At 41.0% G+C, this 21801-nt stretch overlaps 1 protein-coding gene and 1 long non-coding RNA gene across 3 annotated transcripts in view; one reads left to right on the top strand and one right to left on the bottom strand.

Moving 5' to 3' along the window:
- Positions 1–214: 214 nt before the first annotated feature.
- On the bottom strand, positions 215–21002 carry LOC109616279. Its single transcript, XR_002197389.2, has 3 exons — positions 20898–21002; positions 20382–20471; positions 215–524 (listed from the first exon to the last, which is right to left on the bottom strand). It is a non-coding gene; the product is annotated as an uncharacterized LOC109616279 (long non-coding RNA).
- The window catches only part of LOC105029061 (immunoglobulin lambda-1 light chain-like), a 40865-nt gene continuing 24412 nt past the window's right edge, over positions 5349–21801 (top strand). Inside the window, exons 1-4 of one of the 2 annotated variants that reach the window (XM_029123086.2) lie at positions 5349–5514; positions 5608–5930; positions 14126–14159; positions 14786–15290. In XM_029123086.2, the coding sequence (XP_028978919.2) occupies positions 5475–5514; positions 5608–5930; positions 14126–14159; positions 14786–15111 (723 nt within the window). In that variant the 5' untranslated portion in view covers positions 5349–5474 and the 3' untranslated portion in view covers positions 15112–15290. Of the gene's footprint in view, positions 5515–5607; positions 5931–14125; positions 14160–14785; positions 15291–21801 lie in introns of those variants that run through there. The other variant, XM_029123085.2, reaches the window with a different exon arrangement.

Genomic DNA, 21801 nt, shown 5'->3' with positions numbered 1-21801 from the left:
TTCTCAACATGCCTTTTACAACTATTCCATTTGCACTTGTAAGGTGTAAAATCAATTTGTATAAACAAACGTCTGGCGAAACAATGGAAGATTTAGCCATTCCCCCAGCAACTGGTTATCAACCAACCAAAGCTATCTTTGTAGCCCCTACTGCATTTGTGATTCATTGTCAAAGTGTATGTTTTTGTTATAATAGGTGAGAAAGGACCCAAAAGCGAAATGTAATAATGCAATGTCTTTAATAATAAAAGAGTAACAGTCCAGGTGAACAGAAATCCTCTTCTATAAATAACAAACAGAAACTGCCGTCGATACGGGCGTTAGGCAAACTACAGAGATATTCCAGAAACAGAAGCAGGGTACAGCAAAAGGTCCAGGTCTAGCGGCGTATAGTCTCGGGTCTCACAGGATACAGCAGATCCAGACAGGACTCAGGCAGGAAGGGAAACAAACAGGTGAAAGGGAGCGCCTCTTGCATAGGAAACTCACGGAATAATCTGGCAAAGAAGCAGGGAAAAGGAGAGCTAGAAGTAGCAAACACAATCAGGGGGGGGAGAGAAAACAGGTGTGGGAGAATTAGCACGATCACTGGTTGCAATAAGAAACAGCTGAGGGTGAATGAAGGTGCATGTGGTTGTGTGTGTGCGTCATTGGGAGTGTGCGTGTGTGCGCGTGTGTAAGAGCGAGTGTGGCCAGAAGTGGGAGAAAGAAGGATACCAGAACCAGGACAGTTTTACCTTGAATAATTGTTGTATCCTAATAGTAGTCAACCATGACTTGTTGCCAGTTTGACACTTCGATAATGGAGTCAAAGATTGAATAAACAACCAAATTCAGAAAATATACACAGAAAATGTACACAAACATTCAGATTTTTCATAGGGCTTGTTTATACACATGTTAACACAAGAACTGAAGTTACCCATCCTTATACAACAGATTCTTTGCTTTCGTCGCACCATGACGCCACTGCGTCGCATACAGCATCCTCATTAAATTTCTCACTTAATCTCTGTGTGATGTTCGGCTCCAACTTGAGCTCATGCAGAAAGTTCTCAGCGGCCACTTGAACATCGGTCATCAGTGCATGCAACCCCGATGCGTTCAAAGACTTGACCAACACATGTTTCAGTCGCTGTGTTAAAATTGTCTCCACGATGTCATCATAATGGGTCTCAAAAACATTATCAGGTGGATCGAGGCAAGAATGTCTTCTCTGGCTCGGGTGGTCCACTTCATATCTGATGCATGCTTTGTGGAGAATAGCCCCAACAACATTTTCCAGAATCATACCCAATGTTGCTTTGATGATCTTTAAAACTTTTGATGCAAGGTGTTTGTCCCTTTTGTGAGAACTCTTGTTAGCATTTGAAAGGTATGACAGATTAAGAGGTCCTAGCTGATCACCAATCCGGTCAACCAAATGGTAGCTTCTTGTTGGGTATGCTGGTGGAATGCTTCGGGTAATTCATAAATTGCAACCTCTGATAGCTCTGGGCTGAAAATGTATCCACCGACCCGACCATTGTCTAATTCCCATTCCTATGCGAACATATCCTGGTGTAGTTGATGGATTCGGGTTAAACTCGGCATTGTTTTTTTTTTTGCTGGCATGTTGATTGCATCTCTGCTGTCCATTTGTAATTTCTTACCAAATCACTGAGCTGTGTTTAATATGTTAGCTTTCAACAGTGTTTCACCCAAAACATTGATCGCTGCACAATCCGCCATGTTTTGTATTGTGTAGGTAAGTTTACTCAGAAAATACTGAATGACCATCACCGTTGTCTGCATGGTTTAAATACACAGACCATGTCAATCACCCCATAAAACATGAAAGGTTAACCACCACCGGTTGTAGGTCATCTGTTGTAACAGATGACCCCCCCGGGGGGTTTATAGAACTGCTGGACTCTTTCACCCTTTTGTTGAACACCATTCATCTTACCGCTGTCATCAGTCGCTGTAAAACATCAAACACTGACACATCAATGTAATCATAAATTACAAAGTCACCGGACATGCATACGTCACTCCAGAAGTCCCACCCGTATACAGGAAGTCCATACATCACACAAGTCCCACCCTACCGGATGTCCCGCCCACCTTTCACATCAATCTGGAAGTCCCTCCCTCCTCATAAATTACCATTCTGACACATTATACCCTTCATTTACTACTGATGTTTTTTTTCAGATGGACTTATTAAAGGAGTGAGTGAATATGTTTTGTCTCACCCTGTGGGACCACAACACTGGTGAGGCAACAACACTCTAGACCTTCACAGGATCGTCTCTAGATTACTGTGTTACAGTTGTTAACATGTCATGTCATTCTCTGAGGTGTATTGCTATCAAATGTTTCACACCGTGTATTTTTGTTGTAGTTTTGTGAATATTTATAATGACTGAATAAAGATATACATGTACTTTACAACAGACACAGCTGTCTGTAGACCACTGTTTTCAGTCCCACTAAAAGACAAACTGATGGTTTCATATCTTCTATCTGTATTTATCAGTTATTCAGCAGGGACGTGTTCTCACTCTGACACGGAGTTACACAAAGTGATATGTTGCTTAACACCCCTCCCACTCTTTGCCGACCCACCTGCTTTCCTCATCTCATTATATATAGATTCATGCAAATTAAGAGGTTCTCGTCTCCTCTCAGAATGGTGTGTATGTATGTTGATGTGTTAGACAGGGACTTCCCCAGCCTCTCTTGAGACCTTCACATTTCCAGAAGAGTAGACTATTGAACCTCTGTTCCTCTATAGAACCTCTGTTCCTCTATAGAACCGTGGTAATGTGGTTCAGATCAGTTTGTATTAAACTCCAGTTATGGAGGTGGAATATGAGTGATGGACTCACAAACACAACAATAATGAAACCTGCTACTTAGATATAGTTTTGGAGGAAAACAGTATACATTCACTACAGCATGAGTTTGGTAACATTTACTAGAGCATGGATGTCATGTTTATTACTATCAAGAACCCATTCATAATTTGAGCCCCTAGACGAGGACCCCCTATAAAATGTTGTTATCCAATCCAAAGGAACATGTACTGCAAATCTACTCATTATTCCATTTTCATATGTTTTCTAATCTGGGCCAGCTCTAGTCATTTGAGCCCCTAAGTAAATTCATAATCGGGCCCTGTTCACCTGCAGGCAGAAATAAAATTAAATGGGTCGATGACCCCTATTAATGTCCTTCAATGATAAGGCACCACCTTTGGTGTACAGAGTGAGAAAGGCAGTGTAAAGTCTATTTGCATATTGATGAAATATTTGGATTTTCATTGGGATGAATAGGAAAGACAGAAAGATTGGTCAAGATTTAACAACAGAAAATATTTGGTTAATTTTCTCTGAACCCTTTTTGAAAACGTTGGTACTAGAGTTTAGATTATGCCTTGACAATAATGAACTTTGATAATGATGAAGAAACCTTTTGATTAATTGTTGACAGACTCCCTATTGGCCATGGCTGGGGGACTGGCCAACCAATATCTTTGGCGGATGGGGTTGGTTACATGCAGTTACACTCTGTGCACAATTACAGCTGCAATTACAATTATTAGGCACATCGTATTTCTCAAGATTTATTTTATAGTTGAACAATCACAATGCTTTATTTCAATCCAAAATATAATTGAAACTCAAAGCTGAATGTTTCACAAAAGAAAAGTGAGTTTTGATCCTTCTCAGGGGAATATACAGCTCCGGAAATAATTAAGAGACGACTACACATTATATAATTCTGCACATTGTACAAGAAAATGTGAGTTTTGATCTTTCTCAGGGGAATACATAAGTGTGCAGAATTATTAGGCAAAAATTGGTGTACAGAATTATTAGGCAACTAAACTAACAAATAAGTAACACAAAATGACAATTAATTAAAATTAGTGTATTTTCAAAAATACTCAGTGATCAATATAACCACACTGCTGTTCAATAACTGCCATGAGCCTTCCATCCTCCGAGTCTGTCAGTTTCTTGATCTGTTCACGATCAACTTTTGCTGAAGAAGCAACCACAGCCTCCCAAATGCTGTTCAAAGAGATTTATTGTCTTCCCTGACTGTAAATCTCACGTTTGAGAAGGGCCCACAAATGCTCAATAGGATTAAAGTCAGGAGAGGAAGCGGGCCAGGTCATTATTCGGGTGTCTTTGAGGCCCTTGCTTGCTAGCACAGTGGAGTACTTGGATGCATGTGATGGAGCATTGTCCTGCATGAAGATCATGGCCTTCTTGAAAGTTGAAGAATACTTCCTGTACCATTGCTTGAAGAAGATATCTTCCAGAAACTGTCAGTAGGTATGGGAGTTTCAGTTTCAGTCCATCTTCAACCCCAAAAGATCCTACTACCTCATGCATAATGATAGCAGCCCATACCAGTACCCCTCCTCCACCTGGCTGGTGCCTGACTGAAGTGGTGCCCTGGGTCCATTAGTGATCCAGCCACGGGCCCATTCATCTGGTCCATCAAGACTCACTCTCATTTCATCTGTCCATAAAACCTTTGAAAAATCTGTCTTCAGGTATTTCTTTGCACAATCTATACGGTTCAACTTCTGAATCTTATTCAGTGGTGGTCTTCATTCAGTCTTCTTGACCTTGGCCATGTCTCAGCACTTGACAACTTGAACTTCTGGACACTCCAGATAGGTTGTAGTTCTGGAATATGGTGGCACTAGAGGATAATGGGTTCCTGGTAGCTTTGTGTGTCTTTTGCAGTTAATTTGCATCTTTTCTTCCTCATAAATTTTTTGCACCCCAGTTGACTATTCGCAACAAAACATTTGATTGTCTGGTGGTTACGCCTCAATAGTTTAGCTATTTTAAGAGTGTTGCATCCGTCTGAAAGGCATTTTACAACATTTGACTTTTCAGTGTCAGTTAAACCTCTTTTTTGGCCCATTTTACCTGACGTCATGAAGCTGCCTAATAATTTTGCACACCTTGATATAAGGTGTAATTCACTTTCACCACACCCTCCCTCATTACACAAATAAATATCACCTGAAAATGTTTCAATCCAATAAGCATTCAAGTTAATTTGGTTTGGAGTTGGAAAATGTGCGTAGAAATAATGACACGATCAGAATACTCACTTGCCTAATAATTGTGCACGCTGTGTATAATAAATGGCCAAATTGGTTGTATTTGTGTTGTCCTTGTATTGTTTAAGTTTTGTCATGTTAATAAAAACTGGTGACATATGTTATATATAATGATGACCTTCCTCTGGTCCTCCCTGTCTGTCTCCTAATAGGTTACCTATAGAGGCCCCTCCCTCTGGTCCTCCCTGTCTCCTTATAGGTTACCTATAGAGGCCCCTCCCCCTGGTCCCCCCTCCCTGTCTCCTTATAGGTGGGTCCTTCAGTCTCTCCTCTCCTCACACTCCAACCTGTTCATCTCTCATCTGGACAGTAAGGGTTGTTCACATCACACACTGACAACATGCTGGGGACACTCTGCACTCTCATCACTGCTCTAACATGTAAGGAGTCTGACTTACTGGAGGTTTTAATTAATGTTTTATTAATAATGAGTGTGTATGTTTCTCTTCACTACATGTCATCTTATTTCCCAGGTGTCAGTGGTGTGGTTGTAGTGACACAGAAGCCTCCTGTTGTGACATTGAGGAAAGGAGAGATGGTCACTCTGGACTGTAACACAGGGGGTGATGGCAAGATTGCTTTTTGGTATAAACACGTACAAGGAGGAGTTCCACGGTTTGTGTTATATTACCACCATAGCTACAGTTCTGTAAAATACGGTTCTGGTTTCTCCTCTCCTAAATTCACATGTAATCATCAGTCTCAAAGTGATTATCAGTTTATCATCAATAATGTGGAGGAGTCAGACTCAGCAGTGTATTACTGTAAGACATTGGACGGCTCTGCTAATGAGTACGTATCACAGTGATAAACACCATGACAAAAACCTCCTCATCAAATACACTCACTTCTGCTTTATGTTTAACAGACAAGTGAACTGTAGTAAAGAGCAATTGTTTCATTTATTATAATATCAACCTATAAACAAATAAAGTATATAAATTAACTGGAGGTCTGGAGATGGACGGCCCATCAATCACTATATTAAGAGAAAGTGGTGAAAAATATAGAGATTTGGCTTTTTTTTATTTGATCATCATCATCATCATTTGGATTGTGCTTTAGTTCATGTATTTATATGGACCCAATCTAAATACCAGAATGTGATGAAATTCTACAGTGTTTGTCTTTATAGAGTGAATTAGGAGGAGGCATTCAGGAGCGGTGACAGAGACAGATACAGAGAGGCTAAATACAGCTTTGGTAAGGCAGTGAAGGAAGCCAAGTGCCTATATGGAGAGAAACTAAAACAACAGTTCTCAACCAACGAATCTGCTTCTGTTTGGAGACACCTCGAATAAATTAACAACTAGAAGCCTAAACCCCCCCCCCACTCCATTAATGACCTGTAACTTGCCAACAACCTGAATGAGTTCTAATTCAGATTTGGAAGAAAAAATGGCAGTTCTGACAGTATACCTTCTCCCTGTGTGTCCGGCCATTAGCACCAACCCCATTCACCATCACCCATCCCAATCACCCCTACCACTGGGATCCATACACCATAATCCCATTCATCCCCACCTCTGCCAGTACAATGGAACTTGCAACCCTGGAGGGGGATGTTAACAGACTATTAGAGACAGAACCCCCACAAAACAGCAGTGCCTGACGGTGTCTCCCCATCCATCCTAATGCACTATGCAGATCAACATTCTGCTGTGTTTACTGACATTGTTAACGCCCTACTGGTGACATGCTGCAAAACTGAATGTTTCAAATCCTCCACCATCATCCCAGACCCCAAGATGTCAAGGATCACCAGACTTAATGACTACAGACCTGTTGCCTGGACCTGTGGTTATAAAGTCATTTGAGTGCCTTGTACTGTCCCACCTCAAGACCATCACCGACCCTCTACTAGACCCACTGCAGTTTGCCTACAGAGCCAAAAGGTCTGTGGATGATGCGGTCAACATGGCTCTTCACTTCATCCTCCAACATCTGGACTCCCCTGGAACCTACGCCAGAATCCTGTTTGTGGACTTCAAATCTGCATTCAGCACCATAATTCCCGCTTTGCTCAAAGACAAGCTCTCCTAACTGCGAGTGCCCAAGTCCACTTGCAGGTGGATCACAGCCTTCCTGTCCAACAGGAGGCATCACGAGAAGCTGGGGAAGCCCCTGTTTGACCCCCGGACCATCAGCTCCAGCTCCCTTCAAGGCTGTGTCCTGTCCCCCCTAATCTTCTCCCTGTACACAAACAGCTGCACTTCCAGTCACCACTCTGTCAAGCTCCCGAAGTTTGCGGAGGACACCACTCTCATCAGACTTATTGCTGAGAGAGACGAGTCCGCCTACAGGTGGGAGATTGACCATCTGGTGTCCTGGTGCAGTCAGAACAACTTGGAGCTCAACTCCCTAAAGACAGTGGAGATGATAGTGGACTTCAGGAGAAACCCAGCTGCCCTTCCCCCGATCACACTGGATGGCTCTCCATTTAATCAGTGAAAATACATTGGTTAGAGCAATTTCCACAACAGAGGACAGGAACTGAAACATCCCATCCACACAGAGATTCACTCTGTCTACTAACAGATCAGGGACTTTAGAATCAGAAAGAGTTGTATTGCCAAGTAAGTTTAACAAGAAACTACGAATTTGTTCTCGTCCTATGGTGCAGCAATTTTGTACAAAAGAAATAAAAACAAATTAGAACAAGAACAGTAGACTTAAAAAAGTAGTATTAATAAATTAATAAAAAATAAACTACAAAATATGTAAGGTGCAAGAATTGTCCAGTTGAGGTTTGTGTGTGTATGTCGGGAGGACTTGTAGATTTGTCCAGTTGAGGGTTGTGTGTATATGTGAGCAGTTGGCTATAGTCAGCTAGGCTACGAGGGCATGTTCTTGAGGCCTACTGCAGTAGGAAAGAAACTCTTCTTGTGGCGAGAGGTTTTGGTCCTTAGAGACCTCTGCCTTCTGCCAGAGGGTAGAGTTCTGAATAGTAAATTTACAGGGTGAGTGGGATCTGCCCCAATCTTTGCCACTCGCCTCCGCGTTCTGAAGGTCCTGAAGCAGATTGCAGCCGATCACCCTCTCTGCAGACTGTGATGGAGGAGGTCAGGATGGACTCTATGATTCACTGCAGCGTACCAGACTGTGATGGTGGAGGTCAGGATGGACTCTGATTCACTGCAGCGTACCAGACTGTGATAGAGGAGGTCACGATGGACTGTATGATGGCAGTGCTTTTTCAGCTGCCGCAGGAAGTACATCCTTTGCTGAGCTTTGTTTGTTAGCGAGGGGATGGTCAGCTCCCACTTCAGGTCCAGGCAATGGTGGTGCCCAGAAAGCTAAAGGACTCCACAGAGTTAAAGGATAGCTTGCTCCTTGTGTGAAGTCTAGGTAGTAATAGAACAAAAGGAATGTGGTCCTTCTGGGGAAGTAAGATCAGTTGGCTATGTTTGTAAGCGTTTGACACATCTCTCTTATTTGCAAATAATTAATACAACTGTTAGAATGTTCGATCGACACTCTTAAAGGAGTAAGAAACAGAGACAAAATGCTCTTGGCACATTCTAACAGTTTTATTATTATTTGCAAATAAGAGAGACGCGTCAAACGCTTACAAACATAATCATCCGAGGAGTCTCTAAATTAGTACAGTACAATCATCAGTATATAAGGGAGGAAAAGGGTTGTGGTAAGATGCTGCCCATCTGTCTTATGTCAATACAACACATTCCCTTTGTCCTATCACACAAGTCACATGCTGTCCTCCCCCACCTTATCCTTCCTGCCATAATGTTTACTGTTGTGTTTACCTAAAGGGACAACTGACCATACTTCCTAAGCTTCACACAAAGGACAAGCTCTCCTTCCCCCCATAGGTAACTTCCTCCATTCTAAGAGTTCCAACTGAACCCGGACAGACAATAGATGAGTTATACAGATGAGGAGATAAAGAGTAACCATTTAATCTGCTGATACCAGTCAATGATGCCCCCTTGGCAAATACCAGATCCCCCACATTCCTTTTCTAATTTGAATAAGGGGACTCAGTCCTTTAATCAGTGAGAATACATTGGTTAGAGAAATTTCCACAACAGACAGTAATTCAGTTATTTATTGCAGCATTTGATAGTCTATTGTTCATGATGTTATAGACTCAATGTTACAGCTTACAAACTCGGCCTTACAAACTCTCAAAGAAACTTCCGGTCGTCCATAACTTTATAGCCATCGCAGTCCAGAATAAACAACACAATACTGTAAGCCCATTGGCTGCTTACTGTCATGCTTTGACTGAGCGTGACTTTCTGTGTACGGACAAACAGATGTTCTGTTGTTATCTAAATATAACAAGCATAGATTCATACACTTTTACACTCCAATTTTTTTATTCAACATTAATGTAATTGAACTGTACAATTCTAATACAATGAAATGCAGTCTTGACTCCATTACCAAGTATCAGCCTTTATTCTTTAAAACACAAATAACATCTCAGTAGTGATAGAAACACAAACAAAAACTACATTATTTAACCAAACCCAATTCAGTATATAAAATAGAATATTACATTTTATAGTGAGGAATAAACTTGCTTTTTTACATTTTCACCCTAAGCATATGAGATATTGGATTCAAATTCAGCCTTCATGGGACACTGTGTGTTTTACTTAACTTTTAAGTTTACCCATGTGTATCTATTCACTCTACCAATCACCCTGTATCCAGACATTGAGTGCGGAAACCAAATATTTTATCTTTTTGAAAGAAACCTTTAATATTATATTTCATCCGATTAGAAAATTACTATTATATCCCATTACAAATGTCTAATTTCTCCTTTAGTTTAGGTCTCCCCACGTGTTCCAGCTCAGAGCTCAAAATCTCAGTTTGGTGGAGGGCCTCAACCCCATTTTCAAAAGCCTGTGGTGGGCCCCTTCTGAATCGACAGACATGCAGTAGATGCTTTCAGCACTAGTTTACCAAAACAAAAACAGGCTATTTTCTTGGCAGGCACGGTGCCAAGATTGTTTCTCTACTGGTGCTAAGGGGGAGCTTGATCAATACATGGGGGTACTAAGAGAATGGCTGTTAATTAAAATTTACATATTTATTTATTTAAAAATAAATAAATACTACAATTCTTGAGGGGGCCTTAAATGGGGCAATTCAGATTTGTGTCATGGCTAACCCCTAGCCCTGGTGTAGCTCTGTGCCTGTTTCTTGTATGCCTATTACAAAAATGTTATTTACCACCTAAGTAAACTAATTTTTGAATTTGTATTTAATTAAGTATGACTAGTTGTTCCAGGAAAGAGTGATCAGTTCTTTCCCACAAGGTCTAATTGCTTAAGAGTTTTGGTGGGATGCTAATCAATGATTACAAGAGGTCATGTACAGTTCCTTTCATCGTCAGTGAATCTTTGACTCCTGGATCCCAAAAACAGGACATCTTTGCTTGCCGCTGCAAGTGGACAGAATGACTTGTGTTCCAACATCCTTTTTGTCTTGACTTTCTCCCTTATTTGTCTTCGCTCGGCCAACAAACCAACTTTCCTTCTGTCATTCTCAATATTTTTCACATGTGCGACTTTCTTAAAATCCATCCTGTATAGCCAGAACACTTTTTCCCCCTTTCTGTACATTCTGATCACAGGCATTGGTCATATTATTATTTCTTGATGGTGTCCATAACTATCTCAGCTCATGATATATTAATTTCAAAGCATACGGTCAAGGGGTGCAGTCCACATTTACCCCTGTGGTATTTATACAGTACTACTGGAGGATGGCATACAGTGCCACACTATGATCAACGCTGATAGTACGGACTCTCCTTTCCCAAAAATATTCACGTTATTTACGTGGCATAGACAGGGGAATTACTAGGTATTTTTTGACTACCTATGCATTTGCATTTCTTGACTTGTTCGTTATTTGGTGGGGCTTTTCGAACCCACCACAGCACACTTGTTTAACAGAACCATAAGCGCCAAAGACACCAACTTTGGATCCAGCAAAAGAGCCCCAGACCGTCATGCTTCTTCTTTTATGTTTGAGAGTTGGTGTCACAAACCGAGGAACCCTCCTTTCACCTACTCAACACCATAAAACAAATCTGCATGATGAACCGAAGATTTCATATTTGTCCATAAGACCTTCTTCCAGTCTTCTGTCAGTGTCCACTGATGCTTCATGGCCCAGGAAACCCTTTTTCTTATGGCTTTCTTACTGCAGCTCAACCTGTCAAACCTGCAGCTTGAAGTCTTCATAGTTTAAACTGAGACTTGCTTAGTTTGACCAGTGTTAAGCTGTGCTTTGTTTTGTGAAATTCTTAAACTGATGTATTCTTGGTCTTATGCATGTATGAATGAGTTACTACTGTACTGAGTATCCATGTTTAGATAGGTAGAGGAGTGTGAGAGAGGGGATCTGGTGTTTGTCCTAGGGGGCATTCTTGATTTGTAACAGTAGATTATAGGGTTAATCGTAAATCTGTTGTTTGTCCAGATGCTGTGAGTCTTCTCCTACAGTTGAAAGGGTAACCCATGTGGGGGAGGATAGCTTTCCCCTTTAGGTAAACACAACTGTAAACATTATGGTAGGAAGGATAAGGTGGGGGAGGACAGCATGTGACTTGTGTGATAGGACAAAGGGAATGTGTTGCATTGACATAAGACAGATGGGCAGCATCTTACCACAACCCTTTTCCTCCCTTATATACTGATGATTGTCCTGTACTAATTTAGATACTCATCTGACGATTATGTTTGTAAGCGTTTGACGCGTCTCTCTTATTTGCAAATAATTAATAAACTGTTAAATTGTGGCAAGATAATTTTGTCTCTGTTTCTTACTCCTTTAATAGTGTGGATCGATGGAATTACCATCACATCTTGAAGCTGTTGTCCAGTGAGTCACCTATCACACAAGCTGTTGACTCTCAGAAACCTGTCTTCTGATTCTGTTGTGGCTTTGGGTCTGCCAGACCTCTTCCTGTCAGAGTTTCGTTCAGTATCTTTTGATTGTGTAGGAAACTGTCTTCACTGACATGTTGGCTTTGTTTTCTGTTTTTGGTAATGTTAACTTTTTTGACAACCTTTGATGTACAGAGGAAGGCAGGTATAAAGTCTATTTGCATATTGATGAAATAATCTGTTTGTCATTTGGATAAACAGGAAAGACAGGAAGATTTTACAAAATGTATGTTGTTTGAAAATCTCTGTACAAGAGTATTGATGATACATTGGCAATAAAGAACTATGATAATGATGACAACATCTTTTGATTTTTGAGTTTTTGAAGCTGGACACACTCCACCTCAGTACCATCAATGAGAACTGGGGTGTGACTGCAGCCTTTAGACTTCCTCAATAATCCACAATGAGCTCCTTGGTCTTCTTTGCATTGAGGGCCAGGTTGTTGTCAGCGCACCATGCTGCCAGGCACTTGACCTCCACCCTTTAGGCTGACTCATAATTGTCCCTAATCAGGCCTACCACTGTGGTGTCGTCAGTGAACTTGATGATGTTGGAACTGTGTACAGGAACGCAGTCGTGGGTGAAGAGGGAGTACAGGAGGGGACTCAGCACACAGCCTTGTGGAACACCAGTGTTCAGGATCAGGGTGGAGGAGGTGAAGTTGTCTAACCTGATAGACTAGGGTCTGTTGGTTAGGAAGTCCAAAGTCCAGTTGCAGAGAGAGAGGCTGATCCCCAGGTCATGGGGTTTGTTGACCGGCCTAGAGGGGATGACCATGTTGAATGCTGGGCTGAAGTCTATCAACAGCATTCTCACATGGATGTTGGTTTTGCCAGGTGGGTCAGGGCAGAGTGTACCGCTGTGGAGATGGTGCCCTCTGTCGACCTGTTTGACCTGTAGGCCAACTGGTAGGGATCCAGTGTTGGGGGGAGATAGGACTTAAGGTGGGCCAGAACTAGTCTTTCAAAGACGTCTGGGGGGGGGGTTCAGCTTTAATTGCTGGCTCTTTGTTGTCCCTGTCAAAGTGGGCGTAGAACCTGTTTAACTTGTCAGTGAAGGAAACGTCGCCGTGGGGGTGAGGTTCTTTGGCCAGTAGTCTGTGATGGCTTGGATGCCACATGCGTTGAGGGTTTGGAGTTGTTGTTGAAGTGCTCCTCAATCCATGGTTTATGGTCATTTTCAGCCATCTTGAAGCCGCTTTTTAGGTTGGCCCTGGATGAGCTGTAGCTGTATCACCTGTGGACTCCCTTCTATCTCCATGCACCGCCCTATATATGTCAACTCAGTTCTCATGTGTGATTGCGAGGTATTGCCGATTATTCTGCATTCTGAGCGTTTGGTCCTTCTTCAGTATTGGTTTTGTCTCTGATTTTGGAACTTATCTTCTCAGTAAACAACGTTGTCTCCTGCCTGTCCCCTTCTGTACTGTTGCCCTCCGCGGACTGTTTACCTTGTGACTGTGTTTGATTCCTATTGCCTGGCTTCCGACTATGACTCCTGCTCCACGTTTTTGTGCATTTGTTTAATAAACTGCACCTCTGCGCCTGGATCCCCCGACTCTGTATTCATTACAGGTGGAATTTATCGAGTTGAGCATCAAGGATATGGACTTCAAGCGACATCCTACAGCCCATTGTGCTGTAGTTCTTCACCAGAGTCTCAACCAGCTCCACATAGTTTTCGGCCTTGTGATTGCCCAGGAAACCATTTTCTATACTGCTGAGGCATAAGCAATTAGAAAATAACATTTACTGCCCAGGAACAAAAACTATATAAACATTTGTTACAGTGACATTATCATTGTTGTGTTAAGACTGGATTGTAAATAAGGTAACTAATGGATTCATATTGACCAGACACGAATAACAGTATATGATTCTGTACTCAAGGCAGGTTTCACAGACACAAATCAAGCCTAACCTAGGACAAAAAAATTCAAGCTCAGTGGTGTCACAGACTATATGTAAACTGTCTACAAAACTTGTTTCAGTTCCTGTCCTCTCAGTGAGAGTGAGGAGGTTTTTGTACAACCAAGTATACAAACTGATTCATTGTGGTATTCGGACAAGGAACCAAGCTCATTGTCACTGGTAAGAAGGCTACCACCTCTTTCAATCTTATGTTATTTAGTTTTTTGTGGAATTTGGTAATACATCAATTATGCTTAATACATTAAACATGATATTCTCATATTATTATTTACTGTTAATTAGTCCTATTTAGTTGACTCTCATGTGGCATTAATCAGTTAAACATGTATCTACATAAAAGCATAATTTACTATTATACCATGTAGACCAAATCTTTTGTTATAGTTAATCATAAACATACACTTAATTTTCCTCCATTAAATCCAATGTAGAACTGAATATAAAGCCTACACCAACTAAGCTTGCTAGTTTAGTAAGTAATAAGTTTAGTCAGTTTTTCACCACAATCATCACATTAATTAATACATTTTAAACACACAAATCAATTAATAATCTGCAAAGTAATAATGAATTAGTTTGTTACCAACCACAGTTGTTTAAATAACATATGACAATAGAGAGTTTCTTTTCATAATTTCATTACATTTTCAGTTAATTGTTCCTAGCTTTTGAAAAAATGTAATGCTTTCTTTATTTCTATATTTAAATGCTACATATTGTTTAATTATGTTGACAAAAACAAAATGTGGAATTTTTCTTATTTTCTTTCTCATCCATTGTTCCAGACTCTACTCTCCCTCCACCTGTCTTGACCATCCTCTCTCCATCCAGTGATCAGTTGAAGTCCAGTAAAGTCACCCTGGTGTGTCTGGCCAGTCAGATGGCCATGGGCTACGCTGATGTCAGCTGGATCGTGGGGGGGAGTTCAGTCACCGGTAACATCGTTACCAGTACTGCTGTACCACAAGATGACAAGACGTTCCAGCTCAGCAGCTATTTGACCATTGACACGTCAGAATGGAACCAGGACAAAGAGTTTTCATGTAAAGTCACTGTGGGCTCCAAGTCCACTGAGAAATGCATCAGGAAGTCTGAATGCAGCAATGAATAATAAGCATCAATTTTGTATTTTTATTTTTCACATTTTCCCTGCATATACAATACTGTTTCATAAAGAGAGAAATAACTGTACTCATGTAGCATACCATAGACACTGATTAAAAATGTTTAATGATTAACAGATAATGTTTGAGCTTTGCAATATTATTTGGATTTTCAATAAAGAGCATTCAGGAAACCAAGTCTTTGTATTTGTACATGTTGATTAAAGTTAGCAACACTGGATTAAGTTGAATCTGGGAAATATGAAGTTAACTGAATTTGAATGGAGTAGTTCAGACAGAAATCACCATGTATTAGTATAACCATTTATTAGAGAACCCATGCACAGCCCTGTAACTACAATGTCTGCTCCTCTGGGGTAACTCATTGTCATCAAATTCTGTCTATGATACTCCCAACGATAAAATCACTAATATTATTAATAGCATTGATCATACACACTCATGAATGGAGGTACAAAACAAGACCAGTTCTGTACTTATAGGTACACTTTTGAAGAATATTCCCTCAAAGGTACACTTCTGGTCTTTATGGTGACAAAAGAGCACTTTTGACCAACAGAAATGGTAGAAAGAACACGTGTACCATTTCAACCATTGCATTGGACCCGGCAGCATTGAAAACGTGTGTAGGTCATTTGCTGGTACAATTTGATAAGGTACACAAATGGACTGACACTAAAGGGTACCCAATTGTATCTCAAACAGGTACTCCCCCCCAGCGACAAGCATTTGTACCCTTTGAAGTGCACACCGGTACTTCTATTTCTGAGTGTGTAACGTACAGTACTCAGTACCAATCCCCTTGCAAAAGGACACAAAACCAAACAGCGAGAGGGTGGGGTGGTGGCTGGGTTTGCACCCCCATGCTAGTCTGACCATCAGGAAAGTGAGTAACGTGACAATAGACAGTTATAAAACCCGATATCGTGATCAGACGTCAGCTGATGCTAATTTATTCAGGATCCAATCCAGGTTTTGTCAAATGCTAAAACATTACTGGAGATGCCCCTAAGGTTTGACTGCATAGTATTTAAAATCATTAAATGTTTCATTTGTAAGAGCATCCTGAGATTAAAAAGTACTTAGTCATCCAAATAGAAGAGCTGTTGTTGATGGTCACAATATTTTCAAGGCATTATATTCTTTTACCATTTCACTGAATGAGTAATGAAAAAGTATATAACATTATATAACATTACATGTGTTCATACATACAACATAAGTGTTAATAATATATCATACAACAATGTACAGTAACATTGTACTTACAAACCCGTTCTTTATGTGTACTAACTGGAAGACAAGGTATTATTATGATCTGCTGCCACCTTGTGGCTCAAAGACGTGATCAACAGTATCATTGTACATTCTATAGTAGATTTCACTATACTTGCATCATTAAAAGACTATAAACATAAACAGGGTGTGGTAATGCACTTCATATGAGATTATACATTTAATGGTATAACATTACCAGACTACATTACATCCATTATCAACAAGCACCATCAATATCTTATAAATGAAAAGGTAATGATATTGATAGTGTTTAGCAGCTCTGTGTTTAGCAGAAAAACACTCATTAGATCTTGGTTGATCTTGGTCCTAGATGGATGTTTGTCAGAACAAAAAGGTAAACTATTATTAGAGTACAATAATGTTTCCCTGGGGTATCAAATTATCCAAATATGGTGTCACATGATACAAGTGTTTCTGTCAAAAAATGTTGCAGTTCATACAAGCTTTTAATTAGAAAATATTCATCATCAATGCAAAATAGGCCTCAAAATAGGATTTATAATAAAAACAGACTGTCAATAATGTGTTGTACATTCCAGCTTATTTCAGCTTCTACTGAAAACACTCTTTTGCAATATGACTAATTCACAGAGTGCACTCCATGTCAGACTGCCTTGCTGTCCTCAATACTCATGTATTCTGTTTTTTATGTTATTTTGGATTGCAGCAGTCTTAGTCACAAAGGGAATCTTGTGTTTTGGTAGGAATATGGTCTAATTTATAAAAAGATTGTAGAAAGTGTCCTGCTCAAAGAGGGGTTTTCATGTGACTTGGCAAACCTAGATATTAATGTAATGGAGAAATTCCTGGAGAAGGAGTATTCACTCACAGGTGCAGGACACTTAAAAGCAACCCAGTGACAACGGCAGTGCCGTTTTTATATGTAAAAAATTGGTTGGCCACAAACCATTTCCAAATATAGGATACATACCAGTAAAGCTACTTGTTACTGATGTGTTTAATTAACACATCAACAAACAGCGTGGCTCCACAAAACACTTAACGACAGAGCGGCTTGCTTCTACCAGGGGTTGTAATACACATACTGGAGAGAGAGAGAGACCTTCTTGTGTAATTGCTCTCCTCTCTCACACACATGTAAAATTACCACTGTCACATTTACAAACCTAAATTAGGAATGCAACCAAGCTCAGAACCAATGTGCCTACAGGGCCATAAGCGAACAGCAATGAGCTCAACACCACTGAAGGCCACAACAACTTTTTAGGGATACAGATCCATTCTATGACAACAACCTTAATAGATAAGCATGGACACACTGACACTCGTCACCATCTATATCAATCGATCCAGCACAAAAATATGACCAATGCACGGACCAGCAACACAAAGGCAGGATGATAAAATATGCTTTCACTCACCAAGGCTGAGGGTTCACTGAAGAGAAAGGTGGTGGTTCTTTCTCTGGGCAAACTTTTCGATGACTTTGGGAATTAAATCATGTAGCTGCTGAATCAGCTGGCTTTCGATCGAAAACATGGCCAATGTGTTGAGTCGCGGCTGTCCCATGGTATTGCTAGTGAAGGTTTTTACCCTCTTCAAGATGGAAAAGTTCCTCTCTGACTCGGATGTCGTCATAGGTGTTGTTATGATAATTTTCAGCAGAGTGACAGTCTCAGCAAAAGCCTCCTAGGTTGTTCTCATGGATGGATCTTAACAGAGACAGGGCCGTCTTACCAGTGTGAAGCATAGTGTGGCGGTACAGAGTGGTCAGCTCAGACTTAAACTTTTCCTAGTTTCCTAGAGGCCATAGTTTCACCGCACAGTCAAGCTCAGATGTAGGGAATGACACGACAAATTGTGGGAAGAGCGAGCTGTCAACCAGCTTGGCAGAGATCAGGTGGTCACTTTGTGAAAACCTCTGCTCCACCTGGGAGATGACTGTGTCTCATGCCTCTTTCATCACCGACACTGTGTTGGATACTCATGGGCCTGGCTCGTCTGTTCCATCGTGAACGGTGGCAGGCCATTCATCAGTTTGCTTCTGCATATTCTGGACATTCTCCTTGAAACGGATGAGCGCACTGCTAATCCCAGATGCATCAATGCTCCTTTTTTGCAGAGTGTTGTATAAAACATCAACTTCTGGCATGAGGAAGGAAATAAAATCCAGCAGCTGGAGAAAGGCTCGGTCCCAGAGTTTTATTGACAGGCCGTATGCCTCACTTATGGTGGCCTCATCCCATCCTGGTTGTGTGCGTATGTCCTCCATACACAGGAGCAGCGCAGTGCGGTTTTCCAAAACTGCATTGACAGTTCTACCTTTGAAGTTCCATCGTACAGCGGGTGTCCTTGGAATGCAAGTGCCACAACACGTTTTGGAGCGCCAGAGAAAAAGGTGGCAAAAGCAGTTACATCTGCAAAAAACACCTTCAAGAAGCTCATCCTTGCTGAACAAAGTTGCTGCAAGGTCAGGTTCAGCTGGTGAGCATAGCAGTGAACAAACTGTGCATGTGGGTGTGTCTCTTTCATTAGCGTCTGTACCCCTCTTATGTTTCCACTCATTGCAGCCGCATCATCATAAGTCTGAGCAATCAGGTTTTCTCCCAGCTTCAGTGGTTCCAGCACACCCTTGATGCAATTAGAGAGGCCGAGTCCAGTTTTATCTTTGACTTCCACAAAAAACCAAAAACCTCTCTGTCACTATATTGTCAGGCAACATGTAGCGCAACACAACAACCATTTGTGATTTACAGGAGACATCAGTTGTCTGATCTGCCTGTATGGGAACAAATGATGTCTTGTCCACTTGCTTGGCTAAATCCTCCCTGTACACTTACATACAGTCTAACAGTTCGTTTTGTACAGTGCTAGATGTCCCTTTGAAGATGGGCTGAGCGTCATAGTGCCTCTGAAGTCTCGAATCGCCCTCCCATAGTCTCGAAAATGCATCTGAATATTCCAGGATTCAGGGAGTCCACCGACTTGTCGTTCCCCTGCAGTGTGGTTTCACATTTTCCACACAGTTTAATACATGTTATGATCCGACTGAGAACATACCTGTTTTCCTCCACCTGTTTGTTATGCTGCTCAATGAAGCGTCTGTATGCACTGTCAACTTGGGCTGCAACATTTACCCTTCCAAGTAAGCCCAATTTCACAGCATTGTCCAGATGACTCCCGCTGCTCTCATGTTTTACAATCCTCTCAGAAAGATGTTTCAAATCTTTGTAACCTGTCCTCGACCTTGTACCATCTCCACGAAATAGCAGACATGGAAAACAGAGAGTGCCTTCTTTTCTATGCTAACCGTTAGCCACTTTTTCTTCAAAAAACACTCCATGTTAAACCTGCGGTTACTTTTACCAGCAGTTTGAGTGATGACAATATCCCGTGGCTGATGGGCACCAAGTCACTTTACTTCAAGTTTCTCCTCCAAATTAAGGGATTCAAACTGGTACTCGAGGATGAAATGTACAATGTACATTGCATTGTGAGAGAGGGGCTAGCCCCACATTAACGCTTAGCCTATGGCCTACTACTGCAAACTCGAATCGGCAGAACACAGTCTGAAGCAGCAAGGCAAGGACCAATGAACATGAAATAAAATCCTAACACAAATTTTATGCAATTTAGGAAGATGCTATATTCATAGATAATACATTATAGGAAATAATCTTTGAGAAATATGAGTAACATAATTTTGTTGCAGTTCTTTCTGTTGACCCTAATCACCAGTTGCCCCTGGTCACTGGAGATACATATTTGGCAGCAATACTGATAGTTACACATCTAGATGAGGTGAGAATAATTTGTGTTTTAACTGAGTAGTTAGGTAATTAACGTATTCAAGCACACAAACAACAGGTACCTTAACGTGCGTTACTCTGGTGACTGGCCTGATCTGTCTCCTTTCTGCTGAAATAATTTGTTTCGCGCGCAGTGCTCACAGGGTGAGCGACTGTTGTTTCCAAAACGGAATCACAGGGCTACTCACTCTCAGAGGGGATTGATTCCAGTCGTGATGGTTCTCCTTCAGTGGCAGCAGCATCTTCTTTGCCTCTCCCCAAAAACGTCTTGAGAGCATCTGTTGATTGCAAAATAATAAATTCTAAAGTTCAAGTGTTCAGAACAACAAAGATACATCTGACGGCCAGTTCAGATCAATGAGTTGCAACCAGATTAGATGCAACTTACAAAAGAATCCCAGACATTCTAAAAGCACTAGCGCACTTGACTTGGCGATTAGGTAGGTCCCCAGGGGCTTCAAATGCTCTGCAGCTAACCAGTTCACTGCTGCCAATTTCTCTGCCACATTCTAAAAATTATGATCTGAACTGGCCTTTAGGGTTCCACTTCCACCCTTTGTCCACTGAGCAAATGCTATGTATGTACTGCTTCTCTTTGTAGTTCTAACTTGGCTTGTTACTAGCTTAGCTAGTTAGCTAGCTTTGTGCACTACATTTCAAATAGTCTAAACCAGAGACAGATACTTGTCCATAAAAAAACATACCACTATACTTTTTTCTCCTTTCATCCTCATCTTTCTTCTTCTTTCTATAATGTGCCCCAGGTGGCTTTGGTCTTTTTATATTAGAACCGCAGTCAGAAAATTTCAACGGATCGTATGAACATCTACTGGCGCGCTTACTCACCCACCATCCACACCTGGCCCCGCCCTGCCTCACCATCTTTTGAAACTTCAGTATCATCTCACTCATAACAAATAAGTCTTCACTTAATGTATAATTTGTTTTATTTTTATAATAACTAAAACTACAAATGGATTGATTTCCCCCATATATATAAATATATATTTGTTATAATATTTTTTAAAGGGCGTGTGGCACCCCCCATGCAGGTGGCGCCCTAGGCGACCGCCTAGGTTGCCTATGCCTAGAAAGGCCTCTGCTTCTATCATACCCGATGCCATCATCAAAGACTACAGCCACCAAGGTTATGGTCTGTTCACACTGTTGCCGCCGTCTGGTTGACGCTACCGGAGCATTAGGGCACCTCATGCTCTGGAAGAAAGGAGAATTGATATTACACTGCAAATCCTAATGTAGTTCTTTCTCAAATGTTGCTACTAAGTGTAACTCAAGGTTAAAGAAATGTTCCTAATGACTTTAAATGTTTTATCTGACTTTTACAACATTTTTGTAAGTTTAAATGAAAATGTTCACAGCATGCTCTGCTTCTGGTTGAATTGTTTTATTATCTTTGTTTTGTATGTACATTGACTGATTAATTCATCATAGCTACACAAACATCAAACACAAAATTGTAACAATTACATAAAATATCTTCCTGTCAAAACTTCTACTAAGTTCTACTAATGTCTATGGGTTTAAAGTGTGTGAAAGTACTCAGGCTTGGTAGGGTTTGAAATGAAAATGACAGTACCTCACCATGGG

The sequence above is a fragment of the Esox lucius genome, chromosome 11, assembly GCF_011004845.1.
Source record: "Esox lucius isolate fEsoLuc1 chromosome 11, fEsoLuc1.pri, whole genome shotgun sequence".
Taxonomy (NCBI): Eukaryota; Metazoa; Chordata; class Actinopteri; order Esociformes; family Esocidae; genus Esox; species Esox lucius.
The sequence above is the reverse complement of the archived record's forward strand: the minus strand, read 5'-3'. Positions and strand labels throughout refer to the sequence as shown.